The sequence below is a fragment of the Pelodiscus sinensis genome, chromosome 16 (genome assembly GCF_049634645.1).
Source record: "Pelodiscus sinensis isolate JC-2024 chromosome 16, ASM4963464v1, whole genome shotgun sequence".
Taxonomy (NCBI): Eukaryota; Metazoa; Chordata; order Testudines; family Trionychidae; genus Pelodiscus; species Pelodiscus sinensis.
In genome coordinates, this window is record NC_134726.1 from 32822059 (window position 1) to 32839534 (window position 17476).

Below are 17476 nucleotides of genomic sequence, written 5' to 3' on the forward strand. Positions count from 1 at the left end.
CCAATCCTTATGCCCTAGAGGCAACTTGCAGGTGTCTGCCTGCTTAAGGCAGATGTGGAGTGTCTGGAACTGTTTCCTGGAAGACATGGGGGAGGAGAACATGTAAAGCAGTTTCTGGAATGAGCACCTTGCTGCTGTAAGTGCACAGAGATTGTGACGATTGGGGCAGCTAGGCAGTACGATTCCTGCATGGTGAGTATTTTTCTAGGGTTTCTTAACCTATCTTCCCCACTGCACAAACTCAGAATACTTCTGCCTTGATTTGGTAAAGATAATACTTGGCTACTGCAGAGTTTAAATTAATGTCGCAATTGAGAGTCTGCTAGAGCAACAGGTGGATGGCACACTGATTCTAAAGGAAGATCCCTCCCTGCCAGGCTGTGTGGCGTTGTGTAGGCGCTTGACAACGGCTTCCTGCTATCTTTTAATAATGCAGTAAGCTTGCAGTTGAAGGCAAGAATCAGCCTTTCACTATTCCCCAGCCTGTGTTTACTGATGCAATTCAAACCGCCACCCTGCTATGTTACTGAAGAATTGGCACCCCCGTGTGGCGTTCACACATTACTGCACAATTAGTCGACTTGCTTTGTGATAGCCAGAACTGTTGAAAGTCAAACAAATGAATTCTATTTGTACTGGCCTGCTGGAGCTTATTGTTCCCAGCCACAGTGATTGTTGTGACAAGTCCAGCCCCGCAAACCACCCCGCTACACTTTTTCTCTCCCACACTGGGAAAGAACCATCCTCTGCATTAATGGATCTTCACTGGCTTCCGCTGCTCTGTTTCTGCTTATGAGCCTAGAATGTGAGGCATATGAAAAGCAGTTTTCTTCTGTAACATTGACCTCTGTATCCTGTACTGAAAGGCTTGAGGCTCCTTTAGCAATACTAAATCATGGGACTGAATCCTAGTTATTGAGGGAAGAGGGAATCCTCTTTCTTCCTTTAGAAGTGGGAAGTCCTGCCACTGTTCTAAAAACCAGTGCTGTATCAAATTGAACGCCCTTTTCCATGTACACACCGGTCGGTCCCACACTTTCTTTATTAAAGACATGCAGATCACACCATGTTACATATATTTGTAGAACTGGGAGACGATCACCACCTCTTCTCATCCAGATGTCTCTTAGAATGGGCTGCATCGACTTCAACCAAGCTCTGTTTGATAAGAAAGCCTTACCATGTAATCAGATGCTTACTGCTGATTTATAAGTTCATTGATCAAGTTATATGTACAGGCAGTCCCCGGGTTACATGGATCCGACTTACATTAGATCCCTACTTACAAACGGGGTGAGGCAACCCCGCACTAGCTGCTTCCCCCCAGCAGACCAGGGGGACACGAAGCTAGCGCCCCCCCAGCAGATCAGGGAGACGCACAGCAGCTTTTCTCAGTAGACACCTCAGCTTGAGAATAAAGGACTGAGGGAAGTGAGGTGTGGGAGAATAAAACTGAGCTCTGGAGAAATGTTTGGCTAGAGTTTCCCCTACAATATGTACCAGTTCCGACATACATACAAATTCAACTTAAGAACAAACCTACAGTCCCTATCTTGTATGTAACCCGGGGACTGCCTGTACCTCACTTGTTGACAGTAGCCAAAACTTGCCTGCTTCGACAGCTATTTATCCTGTTTCAACCCTGATCTTAAACACTTTGAAAGCAGCTGTTTTTTTCTTTTGTATCACTTGTTCTGCTCTGACAAAATATCAGAAGTTACCTATGACTGAGACTGATATTGGAGAGCCATCATAAGGTGTGTGTGCAGAAGTGGCAGCAGTGTGTTTGGTTATGTACATAACAGAAGAATGAAGCTTACAGCGTAGCAGCTTGGCTCTACCAGCCTCTCGACCAGGAGTTACTGAAGATTGCTGCTTCCTTGTGGCACTCAGTAGAGGCTTGTACTATAAATTGTGGGAAAAAGTTAGAGGGGTAGCCATGTTAGTCTACTTGAAAATAACAAGCAGTCCTGTGGCACTTAAGAGGCTAGCAAATATAATATGAGCTTTCAGGAGAAAACACACTTCATCATATTGTGGCGTATGAGATGAACTCTTTGCACCCAGTACCTCGGTTCCTAGTAAGAAAGGAATAAATAACCATTGTCTCGAAAGAGGAAGTACCTTCTGTCCTGTGGTCAGAGCTGTAGGACCTGTCATTAGACAGCCGCAACAACAGCAGACTTGATGCAAAGTATGTTGATTTCCTTGCTTCTGTAGCTTTTACATCTCTCACTGTTGTTATGCTTTGGTGTTTGTGTAAATAATTCATCCTCTTGTTTATTTGACTGGCCGATCCCAAGCTACGTTTTTCTTTAATGTAGCCATACAAAGATTGTCTATTAAACACTGTCAGAGGGGGAAGGACATGTGTGAGATTACGGGGAGTGTCCCCCTCCTGTTTACGGTGGACATGTTAGATGGACTACCCTGGCTCCTGACCAGCATTTCGTGTCTCCAGTCACACAGGCTGCATGCTATTGTGGGCCTCAGCTGCCCTCTCCTCCTCTACTGCAGTGAGTGCCAGAGAACCGGCAGTGCCTAGTGGGCGGCGCTGCCATTCTGGTTGCCTGGTAACCAGAGGGAGGCCTGCCAGAGGGCAAGTGAACTCTGAATTAATGAATGAATGTGAACGCTGGCCTGGCCTGCTTGTGAACAGGAGTGTTTGCTCACCGGAGTCAAGTGGCGTGTGCTGCCATTCTGACCACATTTGTAATGTTGTTTTATTTGAACTGTTAATGAATGAGTCAGGCCCTTGACAGGTGCCCCAACTGAAAATGTGTTGGCAGCAGGGCAGTGAGCTCTTCAATATTTCTGTCCCTTTCGACAGGACTCTGCTTCTCTTTTTAAACATGGGGGATCTATTCCTTAGGGTGGGGAAGCAGGCCTCTGAGCTGTTTCTCTCAGGGTTGGAAATGCTCCAGGATTGTCCTAGACTCGAGTCTCCAGGCATTCAAGATTATGCCGTGTGATGTAATCTCCAGGAATATCTCCAACCAAAATGTCAACCCCAATTAGCCCCCGGTTCCAGGGGTGCTTACCCATGCATCGCGAGGGAGCTGCACTAGAGAGCCAAGAGCATTTGAACTGGACTGGCCTATGGCAGGTCTTTGCAACCTCATATATCACATCTTGGGAGATTGGTAATGGGAGATGGAGACATTCATCTGAAGGTGGCTAGGTCAGCCCAGGCCAGGTTGGGAATGGCTGAACGTTATTACTGTCAGATAGTCTTACATAAGCATCACAGCCAAGTCTCTGTAGTGTCAACCCAGTTTCCAAGGACCTCCATCTGGAAAACCATCATAGTTGGTACTGACCACAGGGAGACCAAGGAATAGGCTCCTCTAGCTCCTAAATTTAGTCTGTCCATTGCATGCTTTGACCCACATTGGCACAGCTGTATTGTACTTGTACCTTGTCCCGTGGCTGAATAATAGGCTTAGTTTCCCAGGACTGTCAATTCAGCACTGTCACAGCACTAAATTCATCGACACACAAAACACTGGTGCTGCCTCACTCCAGATGATACCTGTGTCACTTCAGTTAGTTCAAATGGGATGTTTAATGTTCATAGCCTTATTTTCCTGGTGCTGCTGGCAAAGCCCCATATTATATACAAACTGGATAAACTGCAATTCCTGGTTTATAAAACATCACATGGTTTAGAAACAGCAATAATGACCATTTGGATTACATCATCTTCCTAGCATCTACTGGCTGGCTGATTCTGTATCCGTTCCCACCACTTCCCCAGCTAGTCATCAACTGTTAGGAAACAGCCCTCTCCTTTAACCACAGTTGCTTGGTTTGAAACCACTTGGACCTTTAAATGGTGCCAGTGCTGGCTGTGATATTTTCAATCCTTCTTTCTCCACTGGATACAGTATGCTTGTGTTAGGAGTGTTCAAGGAAGTCTATCAAGGAAAAAAAATCTCCTTTCTAAAAGGCCCTCGAGCTGAGGGCTGGAAAACAAACTGTTGTAGCACTAAAACTCAGAGTACATTAATCATGGGACACTGGAAATTGCTTAATAGGATAGGAAATATCCTCCAGTTATCTATTCTAAACCTTACAGACAAAGATCTAGTGCTCCATGTTGTACCTAGCACATAGTTCTTGCAGTGCTGCAACTACTTCGTACCTGGAAGAAGTGACTTTATATGTATTTTTAACAAGACATAAAATACCACTATTTTTTTTCAACACTCTGGCAAGCTAGACTCTATGCTCTTTAAAATCCCTGTTTGTTTTTATCACTAGGAAGAGAATTCGGGGAGAAGGGAGATTTCCTCGTGCGGGGGGACGGAGTAGAGGACATCTTGAGGTCCCCTCCTGTCCTACATTTCTGTGAGTGTCTGGTTGAAGTATCAAGATCCAATAATATCTCTATGGAATATGGGGCTGAAGAACTTCCTATTGATTCTGTGATGGACTATGGCGAGCACTGAGAATGGGGCAGACTGTCACTGTGGCCCAGGGGCAAGGTGTGAGGAGGCCTGGCTCTGCCCCCGGAAGGGATGGAGCCTCAGACGGAAAGGGTGGAGCCACGGGCCGTCAGCCCTTAGTGCCACCAAGAGTGTGGTGCAGGACCCTCCCTCCCAACCCACAGCGCTATGCGGAGCAATACTCCCACGGCATTTCAAAGGGACCCAGAGCTCGTGGCAGTCAGGAGCTCCGGGCCCCTTTTAAACATCAGGCCCCTATGCAATTGGCCCCTTTGTCCCTCTTCTTCCCCATCTATGGGCCTGCTCACTGACTGGCTGCAGTGGGTCCGGTTTGTCTGCCTGGGTCATCTCTGTAAGACACTTGTCAGTCATTCACGGTTGCTTGGAAATTGCTTGGCTTACAGGCAGAGTCCTGGAAAGAGAAGGCTTGCGCTCTGCAGTGCCGTGTCTCAGGTTGTGCCTCACACCTATAGACAGAGCCAGTAACAGCGAGGCGGGTGCCAGCTTGAAAAACCTGATTTAATTTTTGGTTCTGCTGATGCTAGAGTATTAGAAGAAGCTGGAGAGGTCAGGTTAGAGGTCGTGTGTGGTGCTACATTGGAAAGGATACAAGAGACTTTATGGTGAGTGCATAACAATCATGAGAATTTTATTTCCATAGTAGAGCGAAATAGTGACAATCCACAGTCTGTTTCTATGGTGAGAAGGTTGCTTCTCTTGTGACTGACAGGTAAGGTAAGTTGTTTACTGAGGATGAAGAGCAAGGATCAAATGCAAGCAGCATGATTATTAGTACAGGGAGTGTTACTTCTCCCCCTGATCACAGCGTAGCTCATTGAGTTCATGTTGTCAGGGTCTTCTCTTGCGATGGAGAACATATGATTTTGAAATGGCCATCCTCAGGGGCAGGGATAACCCCAGCACTTCCTCTGCAGGATATCCCAGTCTGAGAGGCAGCTGCCCTTGCTCCAGGATGATAGAAGGGACTGTGACATGCCTTGGTCTCCTGCATGGCAGGCCCTTGTTCAGGGAAGCAGAAGCCACAGGTTTCCACAGGCTCAGGTACTCTGCTTCCAGTGGATCCTCCTCCAACGCTTCCCGCTTCCACTAAGTGATCTGTAAAGACACAACCTATATTAGAACACGGGCTTCCATGGGGCAGGTATGCTGCATCTTTGTAGGAGGCTGGCATCTTCCTCCCTTTCCCTGTGTGAATCTGGATGGAAAACCACCTCCATGATGATGCAACAGCCCTGTGACTACAGCCACTGCCACCTGGAAAGAGCAGCATTAGGAAAAGGCCATGTACTAATGACTTCTTTAAATGAGATTTAAGAGTGATGAGCAAGAAGAGCCAGTGCCATGCGATGCTCCATGGAGCGCCAATGTATGGAAGAATATACTGGAAAGGACATCCATTTCCTGTCTGCTGAACCAAAGCCTGTTGCCTGGTATGTGTCCTGGTGCCTTTGAACAAAGTGAGGGTTGTGCGGCTGCAGATATTTAACCCCAACACTTTGACTTTGTGTAGAGATGCAGAACACAAGGAAAACCATATCTCTGCCAAGGGAGCTGAATCAAGTAGTGCAGTCCCCAAAAACAGGTGGGTGGCAGGTGGATGGGCATTATTACCATGCAACTATGAATGCAAATAACTTTGATACTTAAAACACAAATTATTGTACTGCCCCTTGATTGGCAATTCCTGCTGCAGTGCCAACACCAGACTAGATCCTGAAAGTGCGAATGACTGGTCTTTACATCCATTGTCTGAATGGAGTGAAATGCAAACACCACCCCAACACTGAAAGAATTCTAAAAATGGCACCAGTGGGGCCTTCAGTTTCCATCATCTACGGTCATCTTAGTACAAAGGGGAATAACATTTGTTGTTCTGAAAATAGGGATGTCACTGCTTAACTAGTGAGCATCACCTTTATCCAGTGATGCTTACCAGTTAACCGGTGGCCTGACTGGGCGTGAACAGCCCCTGCCTTCCCATGGTGTGGTACGGCAGGCCTGGCACAGCCAGAGCAGTCCGCCATACTGTGCTACGGTGGTGGGTGTCTGGCCTGGCAGGGCCGGAGTGGCTCCCACCCACAGTGGGCCCACGGGATCCCATTTAATCGCTTAACCCATTTAATTGCTTAACCATGTAACATTTAATTGGTTAACTGATTAAACAGGATTTTACTTCCCTATCTGAAAATACAGTATATCATTTCCAACTTGATGAGGGCCCTTCAAAATCAATCCCTAGTGCCACAGTGTCTTCAGACAGAGGCGGATAGGAACAGTTATACGTTATATTTCTGCTCTGGAAAGTGACTAAGGGTATGTCTAGACTGCATCCCTCTGTCGGCAGAGGGATGCATATTAGGCAGGTTGACATTGCAAATGAAGCGGGGATTTAAATATCCCGTGCTTAATTTGCATAAAAATGGCCACCATTTTGCAGGAGGCATAAGGGATCTGTCAAAAAAGGCTTTCTTTCTCGACAGATCCCCTTCTAGACTGCCGCTTTTGCCGACAAAGTGCTGAGTCGGCAAAAACAGGCCATTTTTTTTTTTCAATGCAAGTTAAGGCCTTTTTTTTATGCTTCATTTGCAATGTTGACCTGTCTAATCTGCGTTCCTTTGCTGACAGAGAGATGCAGTCTAGACATACCCTAAATGTTACCCGTTAGGTGGCATGTTGGTCTGATTTTTCCATATTGAAGAGATGGGAGAGAGAGACCATCATATTCTAGGTTCTTAGCTGGTCCCATCACTAATGATGCTGAGACTCTCATGGTCTTTTTAATGAATGTATCGTAACAACACCCCCGTGAGACAGGGTAGCGCTGTTCTCTCCATTGCACAGATACGCAACTGGGGCACAGACGGAACGGAGCCCAGGCTGCCTAAGGTATTTAGACTCCTCACTTACATTTCAATCAGTTGGAGTTCGGGCCCAGATCTGTGGAGGTCAGAGCTCACATCTTCTTTTGAAAAGAGATTTAGGCTCTGAGAGGTCTAAATCCCAGTGTCAGTTGCAATAATGCCTAAATACCTTTAAAAATCTGGGCCTGAGTCCCAGGCTAGCATAGTGTCTGAAATTGCCATCAATCTGACACCATATGGAGAACTGTGTTCAATTCTCTTTTCCCCTTCCCTGGCTTTCAGGGGTAACTCTCCTTAGTCTTTGTTTTTTCTCTCAGCTGCGTATTCCCCAGGACAAGGACCAATGTTCACTCTCTTTTTTTCCTTCCATGAGTGGAATAAATTTTGTGATGTGCACCAAGGCATGTGCAGATATGCACCATCAGTAGAAACACACTGCTAGCTGTGGGAGCTCTGCCAATCAGTTGGGAGGCACCTGAATCTCTCCTGGGTGTCTGCCCAAGCACACCGCTTACAGGGAACACTGACAGGGACCTTCCCTTTCTGTGTATCTCCAGGCCCTCAAGAACCAACATGGTATGGTTGTGCACAAAAGGTACGTTTCAAAGCAAGGGCCCACCTGCTTGTAAACAAGATTGCTCTCTGCATGCAGCTGCAGGTGCCCTGGGTTTGGATCTGCCTTTGAAGTCCCTGAGAATTCAGCCTTTGGAGTGGTAATGAGCAAGTGGGAAGCCACTGTTAAATTAGCCCCAGTGCAGCCAAAAGTGAGCCCTGACCAAATCCAAACAGGATCATTAGTAAAGGAGGCTCAGCTCTGTTTCTTGATTGGCTGGCTGCTTAATTAGAGACACTTATTCTTTACTCCCCTTCTCCCTAGGATTTCACAAGCTACCTCCTAGCTCTTGCTGTCCCAAGGAAGGAGAGAGCAGGGACTGCTGGTCAGTGACTACACAGCCTTGCAACCTTGAAGGGCAGTGCGCAGTCCATGCAGCCTGGGGGTGGGTACTGGGGGGTTCTGTTCCCACCTCTGCCATATGCTGGTGTGCTCTGCATCTTGTTTTTTCCAGCTGTAACATGAACCTCATGGACATAATGGAAGTTTAATTCCTTAATGTGCATGAAATGCTTTGAGATCATCAGGTGCATGGAGCTTTAGAAGAGCAAAGTGCTCTCTCAGCTCATCCGTAGGTGCCAATTCCTGCTTTCATGCCTGCTCTTGTACAATGTAAAGTGTAGCTACCAGCAGCGAGCTGCTGTGGAAGGAGAGGATTGTACATCAGCTGTTGGCCCCAAGGAGTCTGAAACAGTGATGGCCTGGTTTGGATAACTCATCTGGCACACGCTTTTGTGGCAGCTGTCCAAGCTGTACCCCAGCTCTCCCTGTGCCCATTCTGAAAAGAATCTTCTCTTTACCTCTTGGTAAAGCATTTTGGTAGCAGAATGGATCATGTCCGTGCTAATGGTCTCCAATAAGCGTTAGCAGTTCAAAGGGCTCCAGGGAGTAGCTTGCGTTAAATGCCAGAGATCTCAAAACCTTTATCAAGATGGGTTCAGTAGCCACAGAGATACAGAGAGTGAGTATCTTGGCTAAGATTGCACACCTAGCCACGGTCACCACAAGGATTAGAGCTAAATCTCTACAGGCATGGCCATTGGGACTGTAATACTAGAGCAGCTCAGAACCATTAATAAATGTGCCAATACCACAGCCACTCTGACATGGGGAAGTTCACAGGTGGGACACTGGGGCCCAGAGATTGGGACTTGCCCAAATTTGCATAGGAACTCCATGGCAGAGTCAGGAATTGAGACAGTTGCTGGTCTCAGGTCATTATTTTAACCCCTACCCTGTTCTCTAGGCTGACTAACCCACCGATCTGCTCTGCTAGGGACTATTCTTGAATGTAGTTCTGGGTGCTAGGCAAGGAGGTCTGTCTAAATCAGTGTTTCTCAACCTTTTTTATAAAGTACCGGTACTCATTTTTAAAATATATATATATATATATAACTTTTTTAAAAGGGGGGTACTTATGACATTTTTGGGTGTAAAATGTTCCAAAATAATAAAGCGCTGTAAAACTTAAACAAAAATTCAGTTTTCTCCAGATTTCAGTTGTTGACGTACCCTCCAGACTCTCGAGTACCCTAAGAGTACTCGTACCACTGTTTGAGAAACACTGGTCTAGATGAGCAGTATGGTCCCTTCTGACCTTCTCCTCAGAACAAAATCTCTTCAGAGGCTTGTGAAAAGAGGCATGTAGGGAACAGGTGAGAGACACCACATTAGGCTCCCAGAACTGGCCTGTGCCTAGAAGTGTTCTCCACACCTTGTAGGGGTCCATCTGGCTTGCAACTGTCAGAGAGGCACAAGAGCTCAGAGCCTTACCCCAGGAAGGACAGGGCTCTTCCTTTGGCACCCTCCAGCTCCTTTCCTCTCTAGGGTGTGAGACTTGGAGCTCAGTTTTTTCCTCCCTTTGGGGTATGGGGTACAGCCAAAGAGTTCATCCTATAACCATGCCACTGGCCTGTCACAGGTGTAGAAGTCGAGCCTCTTCCCAGCCAGACACACTGTGATGGCACATTCTTTGCTGCCTGAATATATCTCCTGCCTCAGGGGTATGAGTGGCTACTTCTAGCCATCCACACGCACCTCCTTGGCCTCTGACCCTGTAACTTCTTTCTCCTCCGGCAGCTGCTACTTACCTTTTGAGGAATCCTCCCTCGTGTGGCAGGTCCCAGGAGTGGGCTGGCAGGAGACCTCCATTCCCCTCCTTTTGAAGTGGGCCCAGCCCAACAGCAAACAGCAGATCACGGTGCAAAGACAGAGTCCCAGCAGTAGGTAGATAACCAGGCATTGGTCTTGCTCACAGCCTACTTTTGGCTCCGCAGCAGACATTGCGGATGAGGTAGCTACCGGTTTATCTGAAAGTCAGTGGAACACAACCCATCTGTTACCCAGGGCAGGGCAGGAAGGGGTTCGTTGCCCTGGGGCTACAGCAGTCAGATGCAGACGCTGAACCTGCCTTGGAAGCATTCCCCTGTCTGCAGGGTCCTCTCATGTGGCTAGCAGGGCAGCCCTTGTCCTGCGCAGCTTTACTCCCTCTCTACACAAGCACCTTGGCAGGGCTCTTCCTCTTGGAACGCCAGCAGGTGGAACCAAATCTGGAGCCTCTAGAGCTTAGTGCATGAGCCTCTACCGCGGGGATGGGGACTCTTTTGGGTTGGGGGCTGCTGACCCACAGAAAACTCAGTTGGGGGCTGCATGCATGTGAGAAGCCCCTGACAAGAGAGAAAGGCCCTCCCCACATTCTCCTCACACACCAGAGCCCGGGGGGGCCAAGCTAGCACATTTTGTGTGCTCCAGCCAGAGTTGTTGACTCGAGTCCCACAACTTGAACTCGAGTCCGACTTAAGTCGCCTAGGTGACTCAACTTGAGACTCAACTCAGGCTCATTGTTTGTGACTTGAGACTCGCCTTGAGACTTGCTAATTTTGCTAAATCGACTTGGTGAAAAAACTGTCTGAAAACACCGGTATTGATGGCTTGTACAAAAGTGACTTGACATTTTCTAAATTAAGACTTGGGACTTGACTCGAAAGTGACTTTAGGGACTCGAGACTCGACTTGGACTTGACAATGACGACAACACTGGCTCCAGCCCTGGGTGGCTGGAGCACCAGCATAGGCTCCCCCAATGTTGAGCCTTGGGGATCATCTGTCCCTTGGGCTTGAGGTTCCCCACCCCGCTCTACTGCATGAACTAAATGCCAGCTGGCTCTCAGCTAAAGCCATGGAACAGACTCATTGTCTCCGCAAGTGATCTTGGATGGGACAGTACATGGTCACCACACCCAGAAGGTGTGTGGGTTACATTCCCCTCCAGGATGTGCAATTCTTCACCACGTGAAGTTGTTCCCCACCCCCATGCACCAAAGACAGCACAGTGAAGCGAGAATCCCCATGGCATACTAGATCCAGCAGCAAGAGTTCAAATCAAAGGAGGGTCCAAAGGAGGAGGGGGAGCCAAAAGCAGACAGCATGGGCTGGGGGAAGGGTGCGCCCTGGTATTGCCTCCTCACCAGCCTACCAAAGCTAATCCAGTCTAATCCAGAGAGGGCTTGTGATTGCCTGCCGTATGCCCAGAGCAAGGGAGAGAAGTTGCACCACGTGGCGTCCTACTCAACTCTTGGTTTGAATCTAGGCCCACCCGCCAACCCACTCAGGTTCTGGCCAGGGAGCAGTCTCGCAGCCCAGCAGTTTACCCTGCTCCCCATTCTTGCTCACCTACGCACAGTCGGGGCCCTTCTGGCTACGCCACTGGTTTGAATGCCTCCAAAGGAAAGCTTGCATGATCCTGGAGCCTGCCTCCCACCCGCCCCACAAGCGCTCACGGGGGCACTTTGCCATGCACACTCTACAGACTTACTCTCACAAAACGGGAGACATTGGCTGGGGTGCTGCCCACAGATGTCCAAGCAGTTGATGCAGCTTGTCAAAAGCTTGTCATAGTAGAAGCCAACTTGCTTGCTGCATTCCATTGAGGCTGGAGAGTGGAGGGGAGAGACACACACATCCTGCTCAATACGCACCAGTGGTACTGCTGCTAGATCTGCGTGCTGTGGCCTGCTTATGGGGGCAGGAGTAGCTTTATCGGAGCAGGACCGGGACTGCCAACTCTTGCAATGGCGGCAGGAGGCTCACAATATTTGATAGTTTTCCTAAAGCCCCAGCACGTGACAACATGAAAATCTCCACCTTTTTTGTTCTATAAAGTAAATGCCTTGGCCATGTGGGGCAGAGAAAAGCCCAGGATGACCGAAGAGATTAAAAACCTGAAAGCAGAAGGAAAGTCTAAAAACTAAATCAGCATGGCTCCTTTAAGAGGAGGCTTTTTGGCCGGCAGACATCTTGTTTTTCTGTTCCAGCCACAAGACAAGCCACCCTGCAGAACCAGGTAAGCAGCGGGAGGGGAGCCCAGTTGCTGAATGTGTCCGAGGGTTGCCAGGTGTCCGGTATTTTTGCCTCCTGGCAGGGGGAAAAAAGCAGAAAATACCAGACGTTTTAGGTGTCCGGTATTTTCTGGTTTTTTTTTAACCAGATAGGAGGCAAAAATACCAGACTGTCCGGGTCAATACTGGACACCTGGCAACCCCACACTAAACCCCAAACTAGAATTAGCCAAAAGTATTGCAGTCTTCCGCAGCATAAACTGTGCTATAGGCAGAGAACAGGGTTGGGGGTATTGACATAGGGCACCAAGCACCAGGGCCTGATTTTTAAGCTAGTCTTAGGGTTGCCAGATGGTTTAACCAAAAATACTGAACACCCCCCCACACCCACACCCAAAAAAACGGGGAATAAATTTTGTTGGAAAAAAAGCAGGGAGGACCAAAGTTGTTGAGCAAAAAAAAAAAAAAGTACCCAGAGTTATTGAGCAAAAAAAATTTTTAAAATAGCATGGCCCCTTTAAGAATGAGAGGGGCTGGGCTCTACCTCTCCTAACAGGCAGCTGGTGGCCATCTTGCCTCCCTCCCTGCTCCGGGCCAGACAGCTCCCCTGCAGAACCAGGTAAGTGGGAAAAAGCGGGGCAGCTGGGCCTGATTGCTGACTGTGTGTAGGGTTGCCAGGTGTCCGGTAGTGACCCGGACAGTCTGGTATTTTTGCCCCTTGGCCAGGAAAAAAAATCAGAAAATACCTGCCATTTTAAGTGTTCGGTATTTTCTGAATTTTTACCGGACAGGAGCCAAAAACACCAGACTGTCCAGGTCAATACCGGACGCCTAGCAACCCCTAGCTAGTCTGGAGTCTGGGGCACCTTGACTCATGCTTTTTGAACAGCTGGATTGTCAGAACTTCAACACCAATTCCCTCGTTGTGCTTTGCAGCCACGTGCCAAGTCACTGGGCAGGTATTTGCAAGGGAGAGCGCGCTGGGGTGACTCATGTATGCAGGTGCAGGTCTCACATAGCCTCTTCTCTGTACACAAGGGGAGTGAGCAGTTGCAGGGGTCTTTTGGGAACTTGCCCTGAGAGGGGGAATCCACAGGAGCTATGGGAGAAGGAGCTCCTACAAACTGGTCCCTACGATGTGCTGGGGCTGGTCCCAAGGAACAGTGTGCAGATGGATGGAGGGATTTCACTTCTCCAACCGTTTTGACTTCGGATACTTGTATGACAATTACTCAGGTAAAGCCACTGGAGAGCTTTGATGGAGATTTCTCCAAGTGCCATTTGGAAGCTGGACTTCAATGTGCCCCCTCCTAGCTAGCTGCTCCTTCAGAACTGCCCTGCTTCCTCCCGGGGAATTGGCCCCAGACTCCCTGGCCTCTACAGTAGGAATTCACTGGCCCCAAAGGGTGGGGGCTGAGTTCTTGTGTATCATCCAAAAGCCTTTACACCCAGCCCCTTGTAGTGTCGCTCTGGCTACGTCATCTCCCTATTCCAGCCCAGTGGGATAATACAAACATCTGGTACTGGCCCCCACCCACTCCCATCCTAGGGCCCTCACCGCAGAAGGCAGTGCATCTCTCCACACGGCGCCGATTACATGCAAATCTGCAGGGGATGCACTGGCACAGGAGTACGTCCCAGTACTGATGCTCTGTGCAATTGATCATGGCCTTTCACCACGTGCACGTCGACGGCATGTCTGCAAAACAGAAGGGGAGGATTGGAGACCCCTCAAACTTGGCAGCCTGGAATCCTGGGGAGCGCCACCTAGTTAATGAGCACTGAGCGGGTCTGAGTGGTGGACGTGTTCTGCCATAACTCACTGGCATTAGGGATGAGCGTGTGTCTTACCCTGCACTGCCGACTGGGCACCAAGCCTGGAAGAGCTGGACAAAAGGAGCATTCCTGGGGCGTTCTAGAGTTGGAATAAACGAGGGCTGGCGCGGTAACCACCCATCCTCCGCCTTTTGTTCTTGCCAGGACAGTCCAGCCTGTGACACTGGGGAGAACTTCCTGATTCCCATGGCAACCCCGTCCTATTCCCATCCTCCTGCGGATTTAGATAAGGGTCCAGAATCACAAAAATAGCTAGGCACCTAACTCCCGTTGCTTTCAATGGCACGGTGCCTGGCCTCCCTTGCTTCACTGTGTGAACTGCACAGTCTGTGGGCACACGTGCATGTGTGAGTGCTCTCCATAGTCCGTGTGTGTGTGTGTGTGTGTGTGTGTGAGAGAGAGAGAGAGAGATCCCTGTTCCCTGTGTGTGAGAGAGAGATCCATGTTTCCTGAGTGTGTGTGTGAGAGAGAGATCCCTGTGTGTGAGAGAGAGAGATCCATGTTCCCTGAGTGTGTGTGAGAGAGATCCATGTTCAGTGAGCCTGTGTGTGTGAGATCCATGTTGTGTGTGTGTGTGTGAGAGAGAGATCCGTGTTCACTGAGTGCATGTGAGTTCCATGTTCACTGAGCCTGTGTGTGTGTGTGTGTGAGAGAGCGATCCATGTTCCGAGAGTGTGTGAGAGAGAGCGATCCATGTTCCGAGAGTGTGTGTGTGTGAGAGAGATCCATTTTCCCTGAGTGTGTGTGAGAGAGATCCATGTTCAGTGACCCTGTGTGTGTGAGATCCATGTTGTGTGTGTGTGTGTGTGTGTGTGTGTGTGTGTGTGTGTGTGAGAGAGAGAGAGAGATCCATGTTCACTGAGTGCATGTGAGATCCATGTTCACTGAGCCTGTGTGTGTGTGTGTGTGTGTGTGTGTATGAGAGAGAGAGGAAAAATATGAATGGCTTTTCGTCAGATATGATTCATCAAGTGCAGAAACGAGTAAGCTGCTAGCAGAAAAGGTCAGGAATGAAGAAGATGTGAAACTTACAAATGGAAAGGGGTTGGCAGACCACCCTGCTCAAGTGAGACACTACCAACCAGGTAGTTTCTTTATCGGCTGGGCCCCAAGGGGACTCTCCCTCCCTCACAGTGCAAGAGGCCATAATCTGTCCTGCAAATGCAGCCACTTCCAGGGTTCCTAGCAAAGGGCAGACCTGGGTCTGTGGATCAAGATCTCAGCAGTGCTGCCAAACAGAAGTGGGATTTAAACACAGCCAGGTGAGACATGGGGCCCTGAGCTCACTGAGGTGTTGAGGAGGCCTAGATTAAGGTGTCTAGGTAAGAGACCTAAGGCTGAGGGCAAAGAGCTTGCTGGTGTGTCCTGTGACGTCCTGGAGATTTCCCTACTTGGTGCCTGGGGCCTGATTCTCCATGCTATGTGCCTGTTGCATCAGAGCCAAGTGATGCAAAATGCTCCTTTGACTTCTGCTTTGCCCAACTAAAAATTACTGGCCCGGGCAGCAGGGCGTCTGACCGTCTTCAATGGCAAATGCAGCTCCCGCTCACTAGTTTCTAATTAGAGAAGGGACAAGCGCTGTTCTCCAGAGTGGGGCTGGGTGCAGGCGGACTCTGATCTCAGCAGCTCATCTGCCAAGAAGCTGCCCCCAAGGAGCAGAGCCCTGGGCTTGGAGGAGAAATCCGCCATCTGGCATGTGACATGCTGAGGGCGGGACAACGCCACATGGGCCTGACGTTGCCCACGAGCAGCTCAATACAAGATCATGGCTGGGTCCAACCCGGAAGTTAGGCCCCGGCTGGGATGTGAAGCCAAAACCCGATGGGCGATTCCAGAGGCCACACTCTGATCCCAAGCCCCCTGGATGTTTTGAAAGGGTTTGGCCCGTAGATACTATTCTATTGCCTGTCCTGGACTGCCTCTGCTCTTGTCTCACCAAGCCAGGTCCTCCAGCAAGAACACAGTGCGGCTTATTCTCTGACCTGCCTGGCAGCACAGCTGGGGTTTTCGGTGCTGTGGCCACAAGCAGAACTCAGCACCTCCTCCCTGGCCCAGGCCTGTGGCTACCAGTACTTGTAACACCCAGAGCAAACAGCTGCTTGTCACACGCAATTCTAGACACCTGCCGAGATCTTGTCTCCTGCGTGTGGCCTTTGACTGGAGATCCTCCCTCCCCCCCCCCGGTACCTAGCACTCTCTTCCTGGGGGTCCAGTGCTCTCCCTTCTCTAGGAGCAGAGCTGGGGAGGGGGGGGGGGAAGAGCTGCTGCCGCCTCTAACCCGGACACCCAGGGTCCAAATCTTTCCAAGCTCCCAGGGTGCTAGGTAGAGGCATTACCTGCGCATGGGCCTCAGCACCGCTAGCAGCCCCTCAGTGCAGGCACAGAGCCCGATCCAGCCTGGCCACGTGCTGCAGGGCAGCACTCTTCTGCCCTCTCTTGAAGAAGAGGCATTAAAGGGCAGAACAGGGCCAGAACTGGGCTTCCTTTTGTTCATTCTCCTCCCTGGTTTCCCCTCCCTCCTACAGACAAGCAGGGACCACGCTCCCTGATCTCTCCTCTCTTGTATGGAAGCGCAAATTGGAAGTGCAGGCTGCTCTATTCGGCTACCAAGCTCTCCCCCCCCACCCCCCCGCAGCCTGCCCAGGGAGCGGGACCTGGGGTTTCAAAAGGGCAGTGAGGTGTGCAGGCAGATAAATTAAACCCCAACCAGCACACAAGGCTTCCTGCCCTCTCCTTGCATGAGATCTTACCAGCCACATACCTTGCAAGCTGGCCATGGGTCAGCTGACTCCGCTCTTCTCCCCCCACTCCAACCCCAGCCCTGCCAACGCCTGCTCCCCTCCCCAGTGCTTGCATGTAATCCAAAGAGTGAGCAGGATACTCACCCTCACTCTCGTTTCAGGCCAAGTCTAATCTTCCCCAGCTCCTGCCATCTCACACTGAGCTCTAGCGCCTGAGCTTGCTCATTACTCCAGTGGTATATTATTAGAGTTAGATTTGATTAACGCCTGGGCTGCCTGTTTCCTGGGGTTTCCCCCCACATGCTTTCTACGCAAATTAACCTGACATGAATGATCGAGTTGACTCCGGCGGGGTATCCCTGGGCAGATGGGCAGGGAGCCACAAAACCCCTGGAGGTGAACTCGCCAGGAAGAGAGCGACGGCCCCAGCCACGGCTTCCTCAGTGGAATTCTGCCACGAGGCGCCTTTCTCACACGGGCTTGGTGGGATGGCAGAGTTGCTCGTGCACAGGACACGGCTCAACTGAACGAGCAGGGGAGTTGTGCAGGAGGCGCATCACGCTACCCTGCCCTCTCTGTGGGTGTCTGCCCATGCTCTGTCCCCCCCGCCCAGCTCAGA

The 17476-nt window shown here is 49.8% G+C and overlaps 1 protein-coding gene across 3 annotated transcripts; it reads right to left on the bottom strand.

The window, feature by feature from the left end:
* Positions 1-4741: 4741 nt before the first annotated feature.
* Positions 4742-17110, bottom strand: TNFRSF13B (TNF receptor superfamily member 13B). 3 transcript variants are annotated; one of them, XM_075899713.1, is made up of 6 exons: positions 17002-17087; positions 14132-14330; positions 13839-13979; positions 11758-11874; positions 10034-10252; positions 4746-5564 (listed from the first exon to the last, which is right to left on the bottom strand). In XM_075899713.1, exons 3-6 carry the CDS (start codon positions 13945-13947, stop codon positions 5290-5292), a joined length of 720 nt encoding a protein of 239 aa, XP_075755828.1. In that variant the 5' UTR covers positions 13948-13979; positions 14132-14330; positions 17002-17087; the 3' UTR covers positions 4746-5289. The 3 variants fall into 3 exon arrangements, with proteins under 3 accessions (XP_075755829.1, XP_075755828.1, XP_006126690.1); XM_006126628.4 differs by lacking the exon at positions 14132-14330 and having other exon boundaries at positions 4747-5564; positions 17002-17110; XM_075899714.1 differs by lacking the exons at positions 13839-13979; positions 14132-14330 and having other exon boundaries at positions 4742-5564; positions 17002-17108.
* Positions 17111-17476: the final 366 nt, after the last annotated feature.